This window comes from Nanorana parkeri, unplaced genomic scaffold, assembly GCF_000935625.1.
Source record: "Nanorana parkeri isolate BGI_ZX_2015 unplaced genomic scaffold, ASM93562v1 scaffold689, whole genome shotgun sequence".
Taxonomy (NCBI): Eukaryota; Metazoa; Chordata; class Amphibia; order Anura; family Dicroglossidae; genus Nanorana; species Nanorana parkeri.
Window position 1 is genome coordinate 33,074 of NW_017306957.1, and position 16,091 is coordinate 49,164.

The window sequence follows — 16,091 nt, forward strand, 5'->3', positions numbered from 1 at the left end:
TGTTGCTGTCAATCACTAGAAGAGGACCTGATGTAGAACTTCAGGTCCCCCTCTGCTGATTGACAGCAGCAGTGGGCGGGTGCAATAGCTAGTTTGCTATTGGCTATGTTTTTTCCCTTTTTCTGGGCGCTGGCGGCCCCAATGTCCGGGGGAAAATTTTTTATCGCAGGGAAAGGTTTCCTCTGCTCGACCGAGCAGAGGAAACCTTTCCGAGAGAAAATGTTTCTCTTCCAGGCGGCTGGGAGCCGCTATCTAATAGCGGGAGACTCCCGGAGCGTCCGGGAGAGTTGGGATGTCTGCCTCTGCGTCTGAAATTATACACGGAACAATCTGGCTGTGTTATCCTGTCATAAAAGTCTTCTCACTTCTTCTTTAACCCCTTCCTGTGGAAAACAGCTCTACATACCCTTCCCCTTTCTGTCTAAACTTTTACTTCCCAGGTCAGTGACTTGTATGAGAAAGTGAGCCGGCCGCAATATGATCCAGTGCGTTCCGGCCAGAATGGGGTCAGAGCGCACTGTGTCTGGTGTGAATGGGCCTTTAGAGCTCATTCATAGATCAAAGCATACAAAGGAGAAGAATCTCTCCTGTTTGCAATGTCTCACCCATCTCATAAATATGTCTATTATTCGTTCCTCCGCCATTTCACAAATCCTCCTTCTCCGCTGTGCCTCTGCCTCTCATAAATCATTTCTCCTCTGCTTCACGCGCTTTCATAGAACTTCTCTTACTCTCATGTAACCCTCATCTTCCAAATCTTCTGTCTTGTCTCTCTCACCCTCATTCATTTCGCTCTTTGTTGTGCTCCTCCTTCTCCTCCCCAGGCTCACAAATCTTCTCTTATACTAAGCAGCCACACTTCTAAAAGCTCTCTGTGACCAAAATGAATAAATGTTTGACCTGGTGCTCTACTACACATTCATGAACCCATATAACGCTAGAATAATAATTCAGTCGCACATTGCGGCCAAATTCTGTGTTGCGACAGGTTTATTGTGGCAAAATATATAACTACAATGATAAATTCCCTCCATTGAGCTCATCCATGTAATTTGTTACCTGTATTGTAGTTATGTTTTATTGGAATATGGGCAGAAAGTCAGTACTTGTCAGCTAGGACTGAAAATCTGTTCTTATTAGATGTTGTAAGTGGCATACTAGGGCAAAAGGGACGAGAGTAGACCCAAAAGTGTATAGTGGGCCCTGTTTGCTGTGCACCCCCCAACTGAACATAAAGCAGCATTGGAAACCAGCTCAACCTGTAGTCCCATATTGTGCATATAGTGGGAATCGCTGGTGCTCAGGAAAGGATGCGTCCGCCTCAGTAAGCAATGGCTATAACACAAGTTCCTGCACACAGCTTCATGTTCCCGTCCTATATTAAAGTATACATTTTTTCCCCTCCCCCCATTGTTAGTGTAGAGACTTACCTTAAATGATGTCTCTTAGTCCGATCTTCTTCTTTCCTGTGGTTTTCAGGCTTCTCTCCAGCGATTCTGCGGGTCTCCGATCCAGGGCTGACTCATCTGTTCTTTTCAGCCTTCTCTCCAGCGATGCTGCGGGTCTCCGATCCAGCGCTGACTCCTCTGTGCTTGCTGGCACTTCACCTACCACGGTGTCTGCATGCGGGTGCACGCGTCCATAGACTTACCTTGTGTCTCTCCTCGGCAGCGCGCGTTGAAGACACAGGTAAGTTTAAACCTCTTTTAAAGCGTTTTTTGTTTTTCTAAAGTATTTGCATATATCTACTGCTTGGTAGCAGTAGACATATGCAAAAAAAACGGAGGGTTTAATAACCCTTTATATATCAGATAAACAGTTCACATCATAAACCCTATAATGTGTTTCAGTAAACACATGGCCTTAGTCATAGCACATAGCACATAGGGTTTATGATGTGAACTGTTCATCTGATCTTTAATACAAGATCGGACCATGAAGCTGTGTGCCGGAACCTGTGTTATATTCACCCCCAACCGTACACCTAAAGTTAATTGTTGAACATTAACCCTACACTCAGAGGCGTAACTAGAAAGAAACCTCTGGGCCCCGGTGCAAGAAACCATTAATGCCCCCCCCCCAAAAAAAAAACATGATTTGATACCACATTATCTCCTCCAGATGGAGTTGAGATATAACTAAGACTGTTTGTTTTTGTGTCTATTTGCACAGAATGAACGTTCAGAAAGATTTTGCGAAAAGGTAAAAAAAGTACGGTACGCAAAACTGTAAATAAGCGACTTATGTTATTGTAAATGCCAGGTCCGTACGGCATACTGAGTTGGCCAGTCCGGAACACTTTTGTTCCTCCGTATGCCTTACATCCTTGGCAGCGAAAGGGTTAAAGTGACATTATACCCAGGAGGTAAATTTATATAATACATTCAAGTACCTTAAAGGAGATCTATGAGGTGAGTGATTTCCACTCATCCTCATAGTTAGAGCCGACCTGTGACAAAGAAGCTGTCATACGTCGGCTCTATCGATCGGGAAGTGAGCAGGAACATGCCACCGATCTGCTCACGCCTCGATTGTCTTCCTGCAGTAAGCGGTGACTGTCAGTCACGGCCTCCTGCAGGGATTCCCCCTCTCCGATCCTCCAGCACTGAGTGGAGGAATGGACGGGGGAGGTGGCGGGTACAGGTGGCACTGACTCTAGGTAGCCAGAGCCAGCTGTCACTCACGCAGCTGGGTGGATCTCGACAGTAATGTCGGGATCCGTCCCAGCTGTGGCGCTGACAGATATACTGAGCTTTGGGTCACGGGAGGACGCTAGTATATGTCCTCCCGTGACCCTAAAGACAACTCTGGGGAAAAACACGTACCTCATAGTTCTCTTTTAACTATTAACAAAAATGTATCTTATTTGTGTATCATTCGGCTACAGATTATCAAATCATCTCTGAATTGGTACTGACACTGTCCTCACTTCTGGAGTGTGGCTCATTTTTTTCCCCATGGTCCCTGTGTGTGTTGTAAAGTAGTCAGCACTCCAATCTCGCTCCTGTGATGGACTAAAATATCACATTTAATTTACTAATTTATATTGAGATGGTAGTACTACATCACAAGAGTGATCCTGAAGTGGTGGCTCCCTTACAACACTCACAGGGACAATGGGCAGCAAAAGTAGCCACTCTCCAGGCTACATAGCTACACTATGCAATCTGATTGTACAATCTTTAGACCTACCAACAGCTGTGTAGTGCAAGGGCCTGTTTGTTTTTTTCCAATATTATTCCGATTGGATGTGTATGTCCAGCTTTACTCCTCTTGATTCGGCCGCTTGTTTGATCTGAGTTTGAATGCCTGGTCTATGGTATATTGTCCTTTACACTGCTCTCGCTCGCCATCTGCCGGCTGCTCATTTGTATTGTTGTAGCGTCGCTCTCGCTCGCCATCTGCTGGATTTTGTGCTGTATAACAAGGACATTGTGCTGCTCTTGCCTTCCACCTGTCGGCGGCGGCTCTGTATTGCACTTTGATTGCTCTGTTCTTTCTCGCCGCCTACTGGGGGCTCCAATGCAGCTGTATTTCCCGGCATGCCCCGGGCGGGGTTCCGGTGATAGAGGCAAAGAGGGATCCTGTGACAGGCTGCCGCTCTCCTGTCCTTGGACCGCTCCATGTTCGTGCAGGAGGAGAAGATCTTCCCCGGCCGGGTGATCAGACTCCATGTCTGCACCATGGAGGGGGCGGAATGGTTGGAAGACGTGACAGAGGAAATGACACTCGAGAGGCTGAAGGAGCAATGTCTGAGACATGTATGTGACACTGACAGAGGAGGGGGTGATGAGAGTATGTGGCGACGAGGGGAGGAGGAGGGGTGACTGAGACATGTATGTGACACTGAGAGGAGGAGGAGGAGGGGTGACTGAGACATGTATGTGACACTGAGAGGAGGAGGAGAAGGGGTAACTGAGACATGTATGTGACACTGAGAGGAGGAGGAGGGGTGACTGAGACATGTATGTGACCCTGGAGGGGGGAGGAGGCGTGACTGTGACATGTATGTGACACTGAGAGGAGGGGTGACTGTGACATGTATGTGAACCTGGAGGGGGAGGGACTGTGATATGTATGTGACCCTGGAGGGGGAGGATGAGGGACTGTGATATGTATGTGAGCCTGGAGGGGGGACTGCGACATGTATGTGACTCTGGAGGGGGGACTGTGACATGTATGTGACCCTGGAGTGAGAGGAGGGGGGCCTGCGACATGTATGTGACTGGAGGTGGGACTGTGACATGTATGTGACCCTGGAGGGGGGACTGTGACATGTATGTGACCCTAGAGGGGGGACTGTGACATGTATGTGACCCTGGAGGGGGGACTGTGACATGTATGTGACTCTGGAGGGGGGACTGTGGTGACATTTTTGTGACCCTGGAGGGGGAGAAGGTGGGGCTGTGACATGTATGTGACCCTGGAGGGGGGACTGTGACATGTTTGTGACTCGGGAGGAGGACGGACTGTGACATGTATGTGACCCTGGAGGGGGAGGAGGAGGAGGGACTGTGACATGTATGTGACCCTGGAGGGGGAGGAGGTGGGACTGTGACATGTATGTGACCCTGGAGGGGGAGGAGGAGGGACTGTGACATGTATGTGACCCTGGAGGGGGAGGGACTGTGACATGTATGTGACCCTGGAGGGGGAGGAGGGGGGACTGTGACATGTATGTGACCCTGGAGGGGGAGGAGGTGGGACTGTGACATGTAAGTGACCCTGGAGGGGTAGGAGGTGGGACTGTGACATGTATGTGACCCAGGAGGGGGAGGAGGAGGGACTGTGACATGTATGTGACCCTGGAGGGGGAGGAGGGGGGACTGTGACATGTATGTGACCCTGGAGGGGGAGGAGGTGGGACTGTGACATGTATGTGACCCTGGAGGGGGAGGAGGGGGGACTGTGACATGTATGTGACTCGGGAGGTGGGACTGTGACATGTATGTGACCCTGGAGGGGGAGGAGGTGGGACTGTGACATGTATGTGACTCAGGAGGAGGGACTGTGACATGTATGTGACCCTGGAGGGGTGACTGATCAGATATCACTATTTGTATAGTTCTTAGCAGTCTATAAGATTTTCTGGCTCACTGGAGAAAATGAAAGCAAGCATATGATTGGTTGCCAGGGATAGTGCCATCCTGTATACGCAGGCTCAAGAATCCTGCCAGCTGTAATGAATGTCCTCGGCCTCTCCCATGTACAGCGTGCTCCCCCTTCATTTCATCCTTTTATACCTTTATTGTCCTCCTAACACACGGGAACTCATAGGACAAATGAGAACCGGTAATGGCTGATGCTTCCAGCCAACGTCACTTATAACCATTCCAGGGTTTGCCAGGCGGCTTTTCTTATGTTTTACAGGCTCTATACTGTACCGAGCAGAATGAACACACATGGAGGGGGATTTATCAAAGTCTAAAGCAGCTCTGCACGGTAACCAATCAGCATCTCTCTTTCATTTTCAAATCTTACCTGAACAAACTGAAGAGAGAAGCTGATTGGTTGCCCCGGGCAACTGCTCCAGATTCTGTCTGCTCCAGTTTTGCTGAATTTCCCCCATTGTGTTTAAAAAAAATAGACTTAGAAAATGCCATCCATTGCAAATGTATTTATTTATTACAGTTATTTATATAGCGCTGACAATTTACGCAGCGCTTTACATAAGCGCAGTCACATCAGTCCCTGCCCTCAAGGAGCTTACAATCTAAGGTCCCTATCTCACATGCATACATACAGGGACAATGATTTTGGAGAGGAGCCAGTTAACCTTCCAGCATGTCTTTGGGGTGTCTTCCTTTATTGTTTATAAGGGATGAACAATGTGGACATTCCTGGTTCGGTCACTTTATTCTCTGCATTGTCTTTGGAGGTTTTTGTCTGAGTAGAATCATTCTTGGCAGCTGGAGCAAACACAAATGGAACTGGTACTGATGGCACCCAGTCCGACTTTTGGGTTTATTTCCTTTTTTTCCAGGAAGTTACTGTCTGAATACTGACATCAGATTGTTTATTTTCACACACTGTTCTTTTCCATACTTGCACGGATTTTTATCAATCAGGTTGGAGATTTAAAGGAGAATTTTGATGGAGAGTGAAATACCGTATATACTCGAGTATAAGCCGAGATTTTCAGCCCATATTTCCCATAACGTCTTCCAGGACAGCATCACGAGATGGAATCTCCTCCCCCACACACAGGAAACACGAATCCCCATAATTAGAGCCGACGTGTTATACTGAGGCTGTCACACGGTGGCTCTATTGATCGAGGACTGAGTGATCACATACCGCTGAGTTCCTGATCATCTCCCTGCAGAGAGTGCTGACTCTCAGTCACCGCTCCCCGCAGGGACTCTCCCCTTCCCTCTTCGATCCTCCAGCACTCATTGGAGGGACAGAGGGGGGAAGGGGCGGGCACAGCTCTAGAGAAGCAGAGCCAGCTGTCAATCAGATAGTGGGGTGGATCTAGGGCTGCAACAACTAATCGACATAATTGATTATAATCGAATGTATTTTATTTTTTAATGTTTTATCCGATTAACCGATTAATCGAACTTAATAATCGGCTAACTAATCGATTTTGAAAATAATCGTTAGCTGCAGCTCTAGGTGGATCCCAACAATATTGTCAGGATCCATCCCGGCTGCAGCACGGCCCTGCCCTGTCAGCATATAGACGGCAATAGCTCGCTATATGCTGTGTTTTGCGTCACCGAAAGATATTAGTTACTTAGTATTTGAGGTTGAATAAATCCCCTCCTGTGACCCTAAAGAGAACTATGGGCAATAAAAACGTTGGGCCACAGTTCACTTTGAGAATGAAAACCTGCCATTTGTGAGACTTTTATTTTGCCAGATGCAATTGGTGAAGTCGTGTAGCTTCATGCGTGTAGCTTCATGCCGTCCTTGACGTGGTCAGTGTTTCTGTAACCAGCTTTGGCAATGGTGATTTGGCATTTGGTTTTCACTTTCTCGCCTTGAGAGATTCGCAGGCTCTAAATGATCTATGTAGATAACTCTGTGCCCTTGTGGCCTCTTCTGTATTTCTACCAGGGACACACACAAAAATCAGACTGCTCTTGATTGGGCACGGTGTTCTGTTTTGGCCATGCCGGGGAAACCAACGGGTTTAAAATGAAAAAATATTGAATCGGCTACAAAGGCGTTTTAAAAGGAAAACAAGAAGGTCACTTTCACTAGTAAACAAAGAAAAGACGACAACAACGTTTTCTTGCTACATCTCCGACCCTTCCCATCCTATTATTATTTGTTTTCTGAAATTACCAAATAAATACCCCAACCGCCCTCCAGCCAGTTCTCATGCAGGGAAACGAGGCAACATGTTTTGGAAACAGATTTAAAATCACTTTAAAAACTTGGACAGTTGATAAATGTTTTTATTTACATCGTTTATTTATAACGTTTTTCTAACTGTTCCTCAAGTTCATCGGTATAGTTGGTCCTGGCTTTCTCTAATACATACACTGAGTGGCCAGATTATTATGACCACCCCATCAGTACTTTGTTGGGCCACGAGATGACTCCACGAGATGACTTTGTTGGGCTGCCTCGTGACTCCACGAGATGTTGAAAGGTGATGCGAGGAATCTGACACGGCACTGTTGCCCTTCTTTTGTCTTGTACCAGTCTTGGCACTCTCCGTTCTGCCCTAACATTGACCAGTCGCTGACGGCCACAATTCGCACGTTCAGACCCAGATTTTCGTCTGACAGTCCAGTTTTTAAACACTTTAACAACAGCTGCTCTTGAACATTTAACGAATTCTGCTGTTTTGCCGATACTTGCTCCATGGCTGTGAGCGTCAACAAATCATCCCACGTTCAAAGGCTGTTAAAGGAGAACTATGGGGTCAGGGCTTTTCCCCATAGTTCTCCTTAGGGTAACGGGAGGACACAAACTAGCGTCCTCCCGTTACCCTAAGCTCAGTATACCGCGAGCTACAGCTCGCGGTATACTGAGACGCCGGAGCGGATCCCGACATCGATGTCGAGATCCGCCCAGCTGCGTGAGTGACAGATGGCTCTGCCTATCTAGAGGCAGAGCCAGCTTTCCCCGTCCGTTCCGCCAGTCAGCGCTGGCGGGGAGGGGAAATCCAGCCCCTCCCCTGTCACAGCTCTCTGCTCACCTCCCGATCTACTGAGCCGACCTGTGACAGTCTCATTGTCACAGGTCAGGTAGGACTATGAGGTGAGTGGAAATCACTCATCTCATAGTTCTCCTTTAAATCGCGTTGTTTACCCATATCTTCAGAAACAAATCACTTCTACTGTCGTGGTAAACAACCTGCTTCCCTATTTATAATGGTCTGGCCCTCTAGCAACTTCAGCGCGAAATTATAGATAATTATAGCTAATTTGCCTTCAAACGTCATGTGGTCATAATAATCTGGCCACTCAGTGTATAGTTAATGACTTGCAGGATTCTTGCACATATTAGTGTATATTGTAACTCATGTGGGGAACTTCCAATCCTATAAAGCGGTACATCTTCACAAAACAGGATTACTTTCATGCTGGCCTCCATAGCAGCTTATACTCCCCTGCCACTCCGCTCCCCACCAGGAGTGAAGAGAAATACCAGACGGTTCCAGGTATGGGGAGGAAACTTGTGGTTTGCGCCATTTCCTCCCACATAACAATGTGGTGATTTGTTGCTCCGGCTTCATTGCATGATGTAGGGACAAGAGAGAGTCCTCAATTGGAGGGCGGCCCATGTGTGCTCTTGTATCTGAGACACAATTACTGTTTGCTGCCAGTCTTTTACGTGTGCTGGCTATATTGTTATTTTTGCATGGCAGTGTATACCACCTTGTTGTATTTTATCTATGTACATAAAAGCTGATTTGAAAAAAAAAAAAGAGAGAGCGTCCTCAGTCCAGTGTAAGCTCAGGCTAGGTGTTGAGCAGTGGTCAGTTTAGGTTTTTCTTTTAGCTACTTGGAAATATAATGTGACGGTTGAGCAATTGAGATGACTTTGGCTAGATTGGGGAACAGTTGGTAGCAATAGGCATGCTATGTCAGTGGCTGTCTGGCGTATTGGGCCATTATGGGGGTTTTTCCCTTAGTAAGTGCTGAGGTTGTTTGTCCATGTCCTTATAATGTGTCATAGAAGTGTCCCACTACTATTATCCTTCTTGTATTGGAGGAGAAAACTGAAATGACCAGACCCATGTTGGTCTATGGTGAATCAGATGTAAACAGACTTGTATCCGTTTCCATCAGATTACCTCTGATCCGGCACAGTCCGCTCCATCGAAAACAGAACTCTGATCTGTTTGTTTTCCGGACCTGGCCGGAGCCAGGTGTAGCTGGATGTAAACGGATACATGGCCATTTGGATCCGGCTGCCCATAGACTAACATCAGGCTTCCGATCAGGTCCAGCTGATAAACTGACAGAGAGACCTGGTCAGGATGCCCATGTGAAAGGGGCCCTAAGGGCTAGTTCACACCAGATCACATTGCAGCCAGCTCACTGTGTGTTGGGGCAGGAGGGGGCGTGACGGTGCATTGGACACAATGGCACTGCAGCCACGCCCTCCGGCCTCAGTGCGATCGGCCACACGAGAACGTTCTGGTCCGGTCAGAAAAAATGCTGCAAGCACTATTTTTTCTGACTGTACCGGAAAACAGGCATTGATGTGCCACGCGTTCCCGTGCGGCCGGAGGGTGTGGCTGTGGTGCCATTGAGCTCAATGAACCGCCATGCTCCCTTCCGCTCCAACACAAAGTGAGCCGGCCGCAATGTGATCCAGTGCGCTCCGGCCCCAATCGGGCTAGAGCGCACTGTGACTGGTGTGAACTAGCCCTAAGGCAGGCCTGGACAGATCCCAGAAACCAAGTCACCAATGCTCCTTAAATATTACAGCCGGGGTCTAACTTTTGAGGTTTTCTCTAGTTGTTGTCAAAGTTTCCTATGGCCACCAATACGCTCAAACCTACAAATCTAATTGTGATTGGTGATACAGGAGAGATGGAGGAAGGTACAGAGCTCTGGTTTCAGTATTCTCCCAGTAATCCTGTGGTGGCGCTATTTGGGTTTATCTTGGAGTCAATTGCACTGAATTCTATATATAGTCAATTTAGTGACATTTCTTACTTTATCGCAGTTGCAGTGTTTGCTGAGTAGCTTTTAGTATCCTTGTTGCCAGGAATTGTTTTTTAAATCAGACAGTAAGTAGTCTGAGACCATTACTGCTTGGATGTTCACTGCTTTTTCAAGCGTTGCCCAACTTGCCCTTACATACTTACATGCCCCTTCATTTTTCACTTTTTAGTGAAAAATGAAAGGGCATGTAAGTATGTAATCTTGCGCAATGTAAGCGTGCATTTATACGCCGTTTGCCGGTCAAAGTTCGCCAACTTGTGTAACAAAAATCTCGAGTCTCTGCCTCTCCTTTCAGTATCTGGTGTCAGAGTATTGCTGCTGTGCTTTAAGACACCTGAGCCACCTCACTGGACCCAGAGCTTTGCTATGTCTCAGCCTCTGAGATCTCTCTGAACGTGGCGTTTATGCTGACCACACACTAACTTTTCCAAAAATCAATTTCCTTAGATTTGAAATGAAAGTTATTTTTGTGCACTTTTGCCACACAGTTGCAATAAAGAAAATGGTTTGATTATGGTTGCACGGAAGCTACCAACTCCAACCTAACCCCCCCCCCCCCCCCCCCCCCACCCCACAACAACTAGAGCCGGCCGCAATGCAATCCGGTGCATTCCGGCCACACCCCCCCCCCCCCCCCCCCAACATCCGTGAAAATTCTGAGTGTATAATCCCACCACTAGCTAACATAGACATGCAGTGAAACTGAATAGTCACTTCACACTTCAGGCTAGTGTGACACCCGGGACGTGCGTTTCGGGATTGTGCGGTCCTGTACTGCAGACAGAAATTGCTGCACGGCCTCATTGATTTCAGCGGGGTGGCATCCGCACGGCAATCACAGAAAAGAGGTACATGTACCTTTTCTTGGGGGGCGATACACGGCACGCGGCTGTTTAGCCGTGCACGATTGCCGCGCGATAAGGTGTCGCCTAGGTGTGAACCTAACCTAACAAATCGGCTTCGATTATTTTTCATATTTATCATTCATTGCTTTCACACAACCCGGTACAGTTCTTGATGAGATCTTAGATGACCCTTTAAGTCACTCTGTTAGATACATACATACAAAAATCCAACTGAAGCTTCCCTGCAAAAGAAGAACATTTATACTCGCCTCTCTTGTGGTCTGTGTGGCCTGCCTTCATTATATTCCAGTGTTGGACTGTAGGACCCCTCAGCATTTAAACCTTTTGAGGGTGTTGTCCCCTGCTATGCACTGTGCTTTCATCCCGCAACACCTATTTTACTGCTGGTCCTGTAGTGATGAATGGGGGTCAGAAGATGGAACCACAGCATGCAGCAGGGGGATGCTGGCACCTGACACTCCTGGAAGCATCAGATGGAGACTGTAGTGGTAAAGAATAATACTTATTATATTTAAGGAAAGCTCCAGTTGGACTTTTGTATGCAAACCACGGGGTCTAAGGCCTCGTGCATACTATGTACGAAAACGTTGAGTTCAGGTGCATTTGGAGCCCATTTCTGAAACGCACCTGGACTCATGTAATGCTTTTCTATGACTGAATGCACACCTAGGCGACCAGGAGCATTTAGGTACATTCAGTCTAGGTCAGTTTACCCAAAATAGTAATTTCTGTGTTCCGGGTCCGACCAGCCCAGTTTTATGCGGCTAAACGCGCGTGAACATGACTAAGCCCAGCACAGAAAAAAGTGATCTGGTGAGTACAAACAACTTTATGCTTCCCAGATCACTTTTTTCTGTGCTGGGCTTAGTCGCGTTTACTCTTTTGTTGGGCTTAAACGCAGCCTGCTCGTGTGCATGAGGCATAAAACATTGTCCTTTATATCAAAATAAATTTTGTTGCTGTTTTGTAATGCCTTTAAATCCACAGTATCCGCCCCAAATTTTGATCGCACACTCTTTTCAGTGGCCTCAAACCACAACCTCCGTCAGTCTGCAGGAGCTCTACAAACTTATACAAAGTCATTTTCAGATGCCCTAGCATGGGAACATCATGTGATGATGCAGTATTTGTATGAGTTGTAGCATTGCTGTGATGATAGTCCCTTTTCAATGCTGACATTCCCAGGACTGGTGGGTAAAACCGAGAGTATCCTGGGAGCAGTACTTAGGGGCTGACATCATTGTTTGGCACTCACAGAAGATATTTGTGTTACAGAATATTCTACTGTAATGTATGAGACCTCAGGGGAATTAAAGAGAGGAACTGCAGTGAGTGCAAATATAACCACTGAGGGCTCTTACCAGAGCGCAGTCATCTTTTCTCACATTTACATTTACGAATGAATTATTATACAACACACACACACCTCCTCTGTCTGTGGTTCAGCTTTCTGCCCTTATCTTAACATATATATGAGGTTTTCTACCTTGAAACTGAAGAGAAAAAAGGGGTTTACATAACCATGCTTGATTCTTTTTCTTGCCATGCACCAGCTAATAGGAGTCCGGTTTAGCCATCACATTACTGCAGTAATGTCCACTGCATATCTGACATCATGCATATCTAAGCAAATGCACACTGCTTTGCCTAAATGTGACCGGTAAAAGACGTTGAACCAGATGTTGTATGATAAATTTTTTTGGACTCCAGATCACAGTCAACAGCATAAGACACTTGTCTTGGCTACCCTTTATACTCCCTTATGCTATGTTTAGATGTGGGCGATTGTGCACAATTGCACACGGTGATTGCCGTGTGGCCCCATTGATTTAAATGGAGTTACATCCATGCGGCAATCGCTAAAGAAAGGGTACAAGTACCTTTTTTTGCGACGCACGACGAGCGTCTTTTTTAGTCAGGAAATTACAGCTGCCAGTGGCAAGATTCTGCAGATGGCAGCTGAATGAAAATACAGCAGGTAGTGGGCTGGTGCAATAGCCAGCCTGCTATTAGCCATTTCAAATTGCAATAGCAGGCTGGCTATTGCACCCGCCCATTGTTTGCTGTGCCCTCCTCCCACTGTGGAGGAGAGAGCTAGGAGATCCAACCAACTAATCGGTAATGGGAATAGTTGACAACTATTCTCATCTATTATTATCGATTAGTTGGTTGCAGCCTTTCTTGATAGGGAAGCCTAGGTATAATCGAATTAGGGTTCCTGCCAGAAACGGAAAATTTTGAATGAAAGTTGTGCAATGTATGGCCACCTTTAGTGGGTCCTGTTGCAAGTTGTCTTTCCCCAGACAGGAAGTGTTCCAGATGCAAAACCTTTCACTGAAAATTCTGAGGCACAGAGTGGAGAGGGGAAGAAAATGGAAGAGCAGCACAGTTTCCACCAAGCACTATAGTCAGAGATGGGGCAGAAACAGATTAGACTGAAGCTAAAGAAATAACAACATATACATGAATGTATTTTTTTCTTTTTTTTTTATGTATTGGCAGTGTGCGCACGGGAGTCTGGAAGATCCCAAGGTCCTAACGCATCATAAGCTGGTCCATGCTGCATCAGAGCGAGTCCTGTCTGACGCCAAGACTATCGCAGAAGAAAACCTTCAGGACAGAGGTGCCCCAGGCCTTGTGGAATGTTCTGAATGAAAATCAGTTTCCTTTTATTGAAAACAATACTGCTACCCCGTTATGTAACCTGTTGCTGATTTACTAACAGCAGACATTCCGCAAGGATGCTGATTTCACTGTTGGATGTTATCATAGCCATGTGCACCTGCAAATCTTGATATGAAATATAGTCCTATAACATATGCAGCAATTATGTAAAAATAAAAAAAGAAACGCTAGTTTTAAAGCGTATTTGTAGCTGTAATTTATCATTTCATAAGGTTACACACAAAAGAATATAAAAATACTCTTAAACAACCAACCAAAACTACCCATGTGTGGCTGCTTTATCAGTGGAAGCCAATAGAATGCTAATTTCTCTGTCCTCTCTTTACAGATGTCCTGCTATTGATTAAAAAGCGGGCACCGCCTCTACCACCAAAGATGGCCGATGTTTCTGCAGAGGAGAAGGTGGGTCTGTGTAATTATTTCGCCATTTATAGGTTAATTTGACATTACCCTTTTGAAAAATAGAAAGGAATTGGCAAGGAAAACAACATTGATCATGTTTTAATTAAGGATGGCCATGTTGCTTGCTTTGCTTAGTTTCCTAAGAATACAACATCTTGGTAATCTTATTCTTGACAGCGGAAGCAGGAACAGAAAGCACCAGACAAGGACGCCATCCTGAAGGCCACTGCTGGTCTACCTGTTCGCAATGCAGACCGTTCCGTGGCTCATCACAACATGAGAGATGTAAGTGCTCGCTTAGATTGGAACTCTATTTGGAGAGGAAATCTCTCCAACAGTTACACAAACAACAATCGCAAACCAATGACCGCCAACTTCCTACACAATATCCACACCTAACAAAGTATTGATTGGACATTTTGATGTGATATCTTATTCTTCTTGTACAGTTTCAGACAGAGCTTCGGAAGATTTTGGTGTCCCTTATTGAAGTTGCACAGAAGTTGTTGGCTCTAAACCCCGACGCTGTTGAACTCTTTAAAAAGGCGAATGGTGAGTTGATGGAGACAATCCAAATGACAAGTTGCTCAGTCAGAGAAATGCTGATCGTATTGTCTGGGTATCGGTCACATCACTGGTTGGTTGTACAATTACCCTTGTTATAGTAGACCATAATCGTTTGGAACCCTTGTTTATATTTCCACAGGGCTGATCTGATTAAAAGCGTAACTCTAGGCAAATATATTAAAAACATCAATTAGATCTAGTATTGTATTCATTGAAGAAAATGAAACGATTTATAAATACAATTTGTTTAAATACCTGAACCTGCACAGCAGCACACACATGTGGAAAGGCAAAGTCTGCTCTAGTAGCCAATCATGACTTTGTACAAGCCGTCAACCTAAATGTGTCTATAGATGTCAGGTGACTTAGGCCTCATGTGGTTAGATAGTAATTCTATCTCATTTATTTACTCGGTGTGTGTGTGTAATAAGTATCACACGCACGCACGCGCACACACACACACACACACATTTTTCAAGCCCTATATAAATATCCACTGGCTTGAAATATCCACTCGTCCTCTCGTCTGTGACGAGAGGACGGTGGAGCCTGACGAGCAGCTTCCCGGCCGGCCATTGTAATTACACGGCCGGCCGGGAGCTTTACATTCAAGCGCTCGGGCGTCTCCAGACGCTCAATCACTTGTATTAGCAGCTCTAACTGCCGTTGCCGGTCCCAAGATCCGCTGTGCCCTATGCGGCACGGCTCTGTGACAGGAGATCAAAGGGAGATCAGTATACGGTCTCCCTTTGATCTCCTCTCAGTCCCCGAATGCAGGAAGTGATGTATATTACATCACTTCCTGCATTCAGTGTCACTCTCCAGCTACAGAAGCTGATGAAGCAGATCTCTGCTTCATCAGCTTCTCTGGGGGTCCCTAGGTGACATTAGGGGTCTTGGAGACCCCTGATGTCTCCATAAAGAGGACCTGTCATGTAAATTGGCTATCTTAGCCCTCCATGTAATAGCAATAAAGTTGTGTGTAAAAAAAAAAAGTAATACAAAAATTAAAGAATCATAAAAAAAGAAAAAACATTTTTAAGTCCCCGCCCCCCACATACACACGCAGATATGCGTCGGGTTCGCCTACGTGAGAAAACGACGATTGCGCCTATTGTGCCGCACATGTCGCATATCGCCGCAAACGTCGGAGTGAGAGCAATAATTTTAGAGCCATTAATCACCAATAACACTAAACTGATGAGCAGTAAAATCGTTTTAATCGTCGCCTATGGGCGTTTTTTGCGATTTTGCGGCCACACACAATTTTAAGGCTTGACATGTTTGATGTTTTTTTAGACGACGTGACCTCGACTTTTATGTTTTACTAAAAATATGGGTAAGAATTAATTTATTTTTTTTACATTTATGGCACTTTTTCCATTTTATATAGTACTTTTTCCATTATATAGTAAAAAAAAAATAACACCCCCCC

General features: G+C 46.0%; 1 protein-coding gene across 1 annotated transcript in view; it reads left to right on the forward strand.

The window, feature by feature from the left end:
• The first annotated feature begins 3,498 nt into the window (after positions 1-3,498).
• The window catches only part of UBAC1 (UBA domain containing 1), a 29,959-nt gene continuing 17,366 nt past the window's right edge, over positions 3,499-16,091 (forward strand). The window contains exons 1-5 of the mRNA XM_018563723.1: positions 3,499-3,761; positions 13,505-13,625; positions 14,016-14,089; positions 14,267-14,374; positions 14,539-14,641. Coding sequence (XP_018419225.1) covers positions 3,624-3,761; positions 13,505-13,625; positions 14,016-14,089; positions 14,267-14,374; positions 14,539-14,641 — 544 coding nt within the window. The 5' untranslated portion in view covers positions 3,499-3,623. The remainder of the gene's footprint in view (positions 3,762-13,504; positions 13,626-14,015; positions 14,090-14,266; positions 14,375-14,538; positions 14,642-16,091) is intronic.